This window comes from Amphiura filiformis, chromosome 9 (assembly GCF_039555335.1).
Source record: "Amphiura filiformis chromosome 9, Afil_fr2py, whole genome shotgun sequence".
Classification (NCBI taxonomy): Eukaryota; Metazoa; Echinodermata; class Ophiuroidea; order Amphilepidida; family Amphiuridae; genus Amphiura; species Amphiura filiformis.
Window position 1 is genome coordinate 49516048 of NC_092636.1, and position 10161 is coordinate 49526208.

At 36.0% G+C, this 10161-nt stretch overlaps 1 protein-coding gene across 1 annotated transcript; it reads left to right on the forward strand.

Annotated features, from left to right (window-relative positions):
* Positions 1–1243: 1243 nt before the first annotated feature.
* Positions 1244–5685, forward strand: LOC140161090 (serine/threonine-protein kinase Chk1-like). Its single transcript, XM_072184478.1, has 3 exons — positions 1244–3576; positions 3991–4134; positions 4870–5685. The coding sequence occupies exons 1-3, from the start codon at positions 2991–2993 to the stop codon at positions 5151–5153; spliced, it is 1014 nt and encodes a 337-aa protein (XP_072040579.1). The 5' UTR covers positions 1244–2990; the 3' UTR covers positions 5154–5685.
* The last annotated feature ends 4476 nt before the right edge of the window (positions 5686–10161 follow it).

The following is a 10161-nucleotide window of genomic DNA, read 5'->3' on the forward strand; positions in this document are numbered from 1 at the left end:
TGTCAAGAGAAATCTATGTCACATGACTCATTGGGAGCCATACCTGGTGGTGGGGATCGATCTGGGTTTGCTTTGTTTTGTTTTGTTTTTTGTTGTTTTTTGGTTTGTTTGTTGTTGCTTTTTTGTTTTTGTTTTTTGTTTTTTATGTTGAGAAATCATCACATGAATCTATGTTTTTAAGAAAATAATCCTAAGACATGGATCTCCTTTAAACAATCATTTCAAAGATCTATATGTGTTAAAACTCACCAGGTTAAAACTCACCAAATGGTAGAGGCAGGGCCGTGACACTCGTATTCAATCCCTGGCAATTGAATTGACACATCGACAGTTTGGAGTTTGGTACCGTAGTAACGTTTTAGCCTAAAATTTACGTACAAGTGCACGACAACAACGTGCGTACTACTTCAATAGTGAAACAGACTTAAATCGTATTTTGATTGACAGTTGCTGGGGAGTTTAGAAGTGCACCTTATCTTAGTCAGTATTTCACTAGAACATGTGATGCTCACTCTTATAGAACCAGATCAAGTTAACCCAGGGGTAAAAGGTATTGCTTCAAGCACATTCTACTACAAGCAATGCTATTATTCAGAAACATATTTATCTTAGTTACTCTTTATCTCTTTACTGTTTCGTGTAAATGCAATGGCATGTTACGTGGTTTGTTATTACTTTGCAACCTTGAACCATAAACACACAAAAAGTACAGAGAATATACAAAGTTGAAAATGAACTACATTAGCATAAAAATAAAGCCTAATAACTGCGTTTATCGCTTCTAGCTGACTAAAGCACACATCTGATAATAATCACATGATTTCAAATTAAAATGATACTCAATGATAAAGTACAAATAAGGCACAGCTGCACATAACAATACCTTACACATGCAATACACTAGTAGTAGTAATAAGCGGTACTCATTTCGACTGCTCAGTGCCATAAGTGGGTAAGTGCAATAGCTGCCCTGTGAACATTTTGCAATTTACACACAGTATGTTTTACTCATCTAGACATGGCAGCTACACATAGCAGCTATTGCACTTACCCACTTCCAGCAAGAAACAGTCCATTTATATAACAGTTGGTTAATTTATTATGCAGTCACTCGTAATATGAACAGCGAATGTCACCCTTTCAGGAAAATGAAAATGAAACCTCCTTTGTACCAAACAAACGCATTCTGTTTATTTATACATTATACATTTATTGGAGTTAATGACATGGAAACAGTGTTACTAGTGCCTACTTACGGAAAGCAAAATTTAGAGTTAGTTCGTTTTACATTGGCTCTCAAACTTTTATCGAAAGTGTACACGACGTTCAGCCAATCAGCCAATGCAGATATAGACGTACAAAGTAGGAGTGCTGTGACAGCAGAAATACCTGGTTATTTGATAATTATGGAATAATCCACTATTAATGGAAACCGGACATGAATAGAGACACGGATTTTGCTATGGTATAGCCTACACCATTGGAGTCATGTCTATAGCTATATCTGAACGGGTAAAAGGTTTCGACTCTGTGATCTGTAGCTTGAGGTCGTGGTTTCGAATCCCTGCAACGCAAATGTGCTATGCACTTATGTTAAGAGGAGCTGGGGTACGGTCGCATCCTTGCTGAAGTGAAATGATTTTGATGTGTCGCAGTGGCAGCAGAATATATAATATTGAAGTGTGCTGGTAGGCCTGCTAGCTAGAGTGAAGTACTATTTTACATGTAACAGACTACAACGATCAAACTCAAGTGTGTAGTCTGAACAAGCTTCAGGAATATGTACTGAACTGTTTAACGGCATTGGTGTTCATTTGCAACTTACTTCTGTACAACGTGAATGGATATTTATATACTCTTCTTTGTTTTTACTAGTTAACCGAATTAATTTATCAACACCACATCAACTCCCTCCACTTAGTCGTGGTATATGCAAAATGAATCTTTCCGATGACTTAGTGCGGTCCGCCATTATGAAAAGGTTTGAACCGGGTGGAAAGAAAGAAAAAATCCCTGTATCAATGGTGAGAAAATTTTTGATACGTAAATTTCCTCACTTAACGACAGAGCAGAAAAGGGACGTTTGTTTAAGGAAGCGTTTAAAAACATTGGCCACGACATCCGCCGAATGAGGCCCGGCTCACGAAAATTCAACAGCAAATCGTATTATTATTATGTCCGCAAAGTATGTCAATTTCAGCATCATAAACGACGAGACGTGCCTCCTGTAGGCTTAACACCGCTAGACCATAGAAAGACAGAACAGAATATAGACTGTCAATATGATGAGACTACAATAGGCGAGAACAGAGATCATGAACTAATTCAAAATGAGGAAATTCGGGTTAAAGAGAAGTGTGTTACTAGTCATGAAGCAGGAGAATATCAAGGGACGGGTCAATTGAATAGGGAACCTATGTATACGCAACAAGAGCGATTACAAGCCAATGTCATCCAAGCAAACAATAACATTGTAATGAAATCCAAATCACGAACAACAATAAAAGTGGATGAAGCACAGACGCAAGTCAACTACTTCAAGATGAAAGCGGATATAAGACTTGTCAAAAGACCCCTCGTGAAGAGGAATAAGACGGGTAGAAACACGCAGGATTTTGTGCTAGACGTCAGTCATAAACACGTACTTAGTGGTCAAGGAAATGACAAAATAAATCGAATGCGAGAAGATTTAGAAACTGAGAAATGCAAAAGGAGGTCAGCTGATGAAAGAAATTACAAATTAGAGTGGGCACTGGCCCACGAAAGAAGAAAACGAAAAGAACAGGACGTTAGAACACGTATTGAAATAAATCGAATGAAAATGGATTTGAAAGACGAGCAAATCAAAAGCAAGAAGGAAGAAGAGAAAGCTTACAATCTTGAGGCTAGTCTTTTACAAGAGCGCAATGAAATACATAAACACGTTATTCAGATTAATGCGGGAATGTGTCAAATGAGAAAAGAAATAAAACGCGAGAAAATCAAACGCAATGGAGAAGAAGAAAAAAGCTAGAAATCTAGAGAACATTCTTATTCAAGAACGAAGCGAACGTCAAAAAGACAATGCTAGGTTGAATGATGACATACACCGACTAAGAAAAGAATTAGAAGATGCGAAAAGAAGAGTTAGTGTATTAGCTGATAGACTGGCTCATGAACAAACGATCAGATATAGGGCTGTGCAAGAGGTAGTGAAAGTGAAACCTCAGACTAATAGCCACATCCCCAAATTGGACAATAGTCAGTTGGTTGACATGAATAAAACTTTAGGTACTGGTACATTCGCTCGGGTACGAGTGTATCAATTACAGGAAGAACAAGTGGCTGTTAAAATATGCACCAAAAATCCTGCAAAATTAACAACTGTCGATTTGAATGCATCAATAATTCGTGAGGCAAATATGATGATTTCTTTCCGTCCCCATCCCAATATAGTTCACTTCAGAGGTTACGTTCAAGATGTAGGACATTTAAGAAACAGCATTTCAACGGGTATATCACTAGTGATGGATTACGTGCCAGGGAAATCACTTTGGACCCTTATTAAGATGGCATCAAAAGATCACAGAAAACGTGGTAAGTTCGAAATCAATAGTCCAATTATCAATTAAAGGTATATTTTACTTCGGTGACCGGTACCGTACGATTGAAATGTGTACGAGTAATCAATATGAATTCAATTGTTTTTGAAATTAGAGTATTATTATAATATGTATAACATAATGTGAAATGAAATGAAACCAAACAGGATTCAAGAAGTTTTGCAAAGCCTAATGAATTGAACTATTAAAATGATATCGACTAAAAGCGATGACGAAATAATTTTACATTGATTGGTTTATGTGGTACTTTATTGTAGAACATTAATAGCCTATGATTAAAGGCAATTAACCTGTAACCAACATCATAGACACGATACTCATTTAAGAGATGAGGTTGATCGAAAAATGTATTTGATATCACATTAATTGTTTACTGCTTTGTTTTCAGAACTCCACCCCTGGAGGAATATAATGAAAGATGCTGCAGATGGCCTCAATTTCCTTCATGAAATGGGGATCTTGCATAACGACATAAAGGAAGACAACATTCTCATTAGACAAGCTGATAATCGACCAGTTATCATCGATTTTGGTAATAATAAACACGATCTTACACTACTGGTCATCTAACAGCACTTCTGATTGGTTGATAACTTGAAATGCTCATTTCAATTGCCAAATACTTGGCTTTTAACTATTTATGATCAAACTGGCATTTGTAGATGATCTTATTAACACCCTCCTTGAGTGGTTAACAATTTGACACAATATTCATTTTGGCCAATCGGCAGGTAGTTCTCATGGGGTTAATCATTTTCGACTTTTCGTTGAAAACTGAATAAATAACATGTTTCCCGATATAAAGCATTATAGGAGAACAATACGGAATAGGACCTAATACAGCGAATGTGAGCTTTTCATAGCACTAATGCAGTAGATATGCTCAGGGCTGACGCCAATTTCCTGCATGTTAAACATTCGTTTCTAATTACTCCCAGATATTATGTGTTATAATTCTCATGTCTGATACCTTAATGTCTTCCAATTTCATGTCACACTTATTTAAAGTTGATTTAAATTTGGCAATGTAATTGGTTTTGCTAGCATTAGCTGGTAATGTATATGTCATGTGCAATATATACTAATAACTGACTTCTTTCATCGTTGAATAGATTCGTTATGTTTTGTATAATAAATATTTTGATTTGAAACAAATAACACGTGTTCTTTTATGGGTTTTGAAAAAGGCACTTTGGCAGTAAACTGTAGACTACATATATTTGCCACAAGTTGATTAACTCTGTAACCCAACTATTTAACTTTTCAGGAAAGGCAACTTTCAGAGACAATCCGACATGGAAGAAATATGAGTTATCCGACGAAGAGGAGATTAAAGAATGGCAGAATGATTACCCTTGGATCGCGCCAGAATTACTGGAAGACAAAGTTGAACCTTCCATACTGACGGATTCCTACTCATTTGGGTTCGTATGCTGTTCCGTGTACGAGAAGACCCGATCTAAAGATGAGCGTCTCAAATCAGTTTGGGAATGTCTACTTAGATCACATGATAGACTTACATTACTAGCGGTCATGCATTTGCTTCAATAGACTTATCATTACTCAATATGCTTCGACTATATTTATAAATGCGTATTTATAAGTACGCACGTGACCAACTCCAAGCTGCCATAACAGCTTGTAGATAGGAAATCTCGAAGTGACCTTCTAGGTGCACACCAGTAAATAGCACCCATTGACTTTCTGTACAAACAGGGTCCAGGAAAACGTCATTAACTGGTGTGCATTCTTCTACATAAACGGGTGCAAAGGCGGTAAACAACTCGAGACTACCGTGCAGCAAAAACTTTGTGATTTTTGATTATATTGTAAACGTTTCCGTCCAAATGTTGTTTTTTGATAACATATTACAAATTTGGAATCCCCCTATGTGTAATAATTTTGCTATTCAATTAATACTTCAAATGTGATGAAATTTATCTAACGAGTTCCTATCCTTTTCAATGGCATGAGAATTTCGTCACGATCGTTGGTCTTGGTCAAGTGCGTATTTATAAATACGTGCTTATAAATATAGGCGAAAGTAGCTGTTAATTCATTCCATAAGCAACTTAGATTAAGGGCAAATTGGTCACTTAGCATGATTAATACTGTAATAGGTCTTTAAACTCGAGTATAGAGATCATTATTTTAACGACCCTCTTTGACCGTACTTCAAGTAATGGAGGAAGTTTTAGATTCTGCCGTGAGCCACGAGGACACCTTTGAACACATTGAGTTATCTTTTTGAAATGCTTTAAATTAAGTTTTAAAATATCATAGGTAAGGGACTATTGGGCCTTTATTTCACTTATATTGATTTGGCTAGTTGCCACATGTATCCTAACCTGTTGACCTCACAAAGTTAAATATATCCTCAAATTAAGAGGTGATGCCATAGAGTACCGAAGTGTAACGTCATAAAATTTTCATTTTTGCATTTCAGCATTTTCATGACCATATTTCAGTAGAACATGATGAAAAACATCCACAGTCCAAATTTGGTGGGAATCGGATCATGAGGGCCCGAGATATGTCCGCATGAATACCTAATCAGTCCCATTGAAATCAGTGTAAATTGGCCTGGTTCATAACTGTTTGGAATTTGGACTGTGGATGTTTTTCATCATGTTCTACTGAAATATGGTCATGAAAATGCTGAAATGAAAAAAAAAGTTTTTTGTGACGTCATCAATTCGGTACTCTATACGTTGCACTGTGCAAAAACTCTCACTTTCACCGATTTTGGGCCCAATTTCAACCAAACGTAGTTTATAACACTCCTCGTATTATTCCTCAAACTCCCAGGTGCATTTGGCGATATTTGGATCAAAACTGACGAACTAACGGAGTCTTAGTGGCATACATTATACACCCACGCCCATATGCCCATAAGGCAAATTATAGTACGATTATCCATGCTATCATTGTGACATTAACCTTAGAACTACGAAGGGAGGTTGTATTGCCCCCTAAGATTTTGTATCCGTCATAAAAAAATGCACGAGTTTACGCCCAAACGACCTAAGCTAATCGTAGATCCATCATTTGCGCTCATTTTAGTGATATACTTTACCTCAGCACCTTACCCGGGGTAGGACCGGTCATCAAAGTTGACCATAGAGGTCGGTTGGTGAGGCCCACCATTGGATTCTACAGTAAAATCAATTATTTCCATTTCGCTCTTGTGAACTTATTCCAAGAGCGACTTCTTACTTGTTACTTAGGTATAAATAGTCATTTTCTTTTATATTCAGGAGAAAATTTGGTGAAAATTGCTTTTTTGTAGAATTTTTAGCCGAAAATTAATGTTGATGTTACCTATACTTTTGTACATAGCCAAAATTGTCCTGGGCGACCTCATAATATGACGTCATAGAAACAATATGTGGTGAATGTTTGTACTTATCACTGGATAGAGAAGACCCATAGCTATACATTGGTACCAAATATAATGGTATATGCACAGAGTACTACAGAGTACGTATTAACAGTCAAAGTCCCCGTGTATTATATGATGTAAGTTCTCGCATATTCATGAGGGCCGATTGTTCGATCGTGCCGTGTCTAACAATCACGCCAGCGCTGCGTGCCTTCGCGTATACGCGATAGAGCGTTGCGTGCTTTCGCGATAGACCATGAAAATACGCGGAATTGCGTAGCAGTCCCGCCTGTCGCATTTCATGGAACAATCGGCCCTCATTATCGGGTGATGCGGAGACTTTGACTGGTGGTACGCTCTCTGTTTTCTCTCTCCTATGTGGGTATATGACTTTTATAATGGAAAATTGGGGGTTGCAATCCCCTTCGTAGTTCGTGTTACAAAATAAAACCCAGTAGTTCTAGGGTAAATTAAAGCTATGCTGTACGATCTTATTATATAAAACTTGTTAAAAAAATTTCATACATGATTTTTGGCATATTTGCCATGTCATCACTCCAGTAGAGCAGTTATGAATTGTCGTTATATATTCCAACATGTATTTCCCTATAGCGCTCAATGTTAAACGGCTAAAGTAGGGGTTTCATTTCCACTCTGCTATTTCCGCTTAAAATGAATAGAAACCTTTCCTGACAGGTACTAATAATATTCATCATTTTGCGTAAAGAATAACAAAATTACAATTTGATGGAAATCGTACAAGTATATCTGTAACCGTATGTACCGTTCTTTAAAAGTTATTTTAAGTGACAGTGGCTGTGTATTGTCAAAATAATTCCATTATCTTGTTTGCGTTTTACCATGTCATTGAACGCGCTGCTCAGCAAATACAAAAATATTTTTCAGAAAACGTATTATAATCTAATTAACACAATGAATATACACACAAGCACAAAGAATCCATCTTATGTTACAATAATACAATTTTAGCAACTAAATCATTTTAATTATTAAAAGCAGGGTTTGATAAAACTAATGCACCTGTAGCTGTGATGGCCCTGTAGCTACCCAGCAAACACAAAACGTTTTCGACATCATTCGCAAAAGGCTATAAAAGGTTGTCAGAAAACGTTTAAATGTCGGGTCATATAAAGGGTATATTAAGAGTATAAAACGTTTTCATAACCTTAAAAAACATTTTTTGATAATCTACTGCTCAGCGAACAAAAATGTTTTACAGAAAACGTTTAAATGTCGGGTTATATAAAGGGTATAAAAACGTTTTAATAACATTCCAAAAACATTCTTGAAAACTTGATACAAAACATTCTAAACAAAATGTTATTTTGGGGTTGAAAATCTATTTTGCGAAAAATGTTTGCCCAAAATATTTTCAATAACGTTTTAAAAACGTTTTCATGACCTTTATATAACCCGACATTTAAATGTTATTAAAAGGTTTTGAAAAAACATTTTAAGAACATTTCTGTGTTTGCTGGGTTCAAATATTTTAACATAATGTTATTTAAGTATTGACACAATATTTGGCAAAAATGTTTGCAAAAATAGTTACAATAACCTTTTTTGAAAACATTTAAAAATAATGTTGTAGTGTGTTTTCATACAAAACGTTTTAAAACGTTATCATGACTTTTATATAACCCGACATTTTAATGTTATTAAAACGTTTTTACCTCAACCAAAAGCCAAAATATAACTTATTTAAAACGTTTTTGTGTTTGCTGGGTCATAGGGTACCAGCTGCATGATAGAGATACTGCTTGACCCCTGACGACCGTTTTTTTCACTTTTTGAGATGTTCACGACATATTGATTGGGCATACTGTAGCATTTGACCCCCATATGACCTTTGACCTCGAGTGACCTCGATTTGATTTTGTTCGTGCTCCCGTGATATGGAGAATTACTTTTAACAAAATTCGGCGAAGTTTGAAATTTGACCCCATATGACCTTTGACCTCGGATGACCTCGATTTAATTTTTTTCATGCTCCCCTCACACCAAGTTTAAGCCCAATAGGGCGAAGTTTAAATTTAGCCCCTGTATGACCTTTAACCTCGGTTGACCTCAATTTTATTTGATACATTATATTCCTCTCATATAGCAAGGATTTCACCCACCAAGTTTGAGCTCGATCGGACAAATTTAAAAATTTGACCTTTGACGTTGACCTCCGATGACCTTTAAACCACCCCATAAACGTGGAATGCCCGATACCTATCTATATCCGAAATATCTGAACGATGCGTCGAAGCGCGGCGAAATGCATAGCCGGAAAGACAGACAGACAGACACACAGAGCTCATTATTTTATTAATATAGATAGTATAGTGAACAATATAGAGAGTCAGCAAAACATGAAATTATGAGAAGCAGTATTAATTATCTTTTAGATACCTTAATATGCTCTTTTCGAATTCAGTTGCCAGTTTAGCTTGTTTAAGGGTATACGAGGTATTGACCGTCGGCTTTTCATGTCAGCTAAATGCACTTTAAGTACATGTCATTAGATTTATAAAGTTAACTTCGAAGACTGTTAAATCTATCAAAAATTTAAAAAATATCAAATTTGAATAAAATACAAAATTTGTATTATATCGCCAATTTAACAAAATCAAAATTATTTGATATCACAAAGACATTACTCGTATTCAGAATGCAATTCGATATGTCTGGTGTGCTCTCATGTCCCACAAAAAAATACTGTCTAAACGCTCATACTAGAACCCTTAAGGAATTAAAATGATACACAATCTTTTAGTTTTCTCAAAATCACTTTCCATGGACTTTGGTGCGTTTTGTATTCATGTATTGTGTGAATGTTTGCGGTTGTTGTTCCAGGGTTTTAAATTGATCTAATTGTTTAAAAATGCATCCGTTTTCCTTTAGGAAGCGGAATGTGATTGTCACAATTGTTTTTCAGCATGGCAGTTGATATGCCAACTAATTCCAGGTCAGTTTTACTGTGAATTGTTTGTGAAAACACTGAACATTATTAACAGTAAATTGTGAAGTTTGACATAAAAAACAACTCCTACCACGAAATATATATTGCCAATTTTGCAGCAATACGATGTTTAGTTTCGAAATAGACTCTTGTTGACAAATTTAGCTACCGCTATTGTAGCTTTAAAATGCTGTTAAAATGGGTGTCGT

Bases quoted from the DNA above. Each gene is read 5' to 3' on its own strand.
- LOC140161090 (XM_072184478.1), top strand. From the start codon at position 2,991: ATGGAGAAGAAGAAAAAAGCTAGAAATCTAGAGAACATTCTTATTCAA. The intron at 3,577-3,990 runs GTAAGTTCGAAA...CTTTGTTTTCAG, and splicing joins AAAAGATCACAGAAAACGTG to AACTCCACCCCTGGAGGAAT. The intron at 4,135-4,869 runs GTAATAATAAAC...TTAACTTTTCAG, and splicing joins ACCAGTTATCATCGATTTTG to GAAAGGCAACTTTCAGAGAC.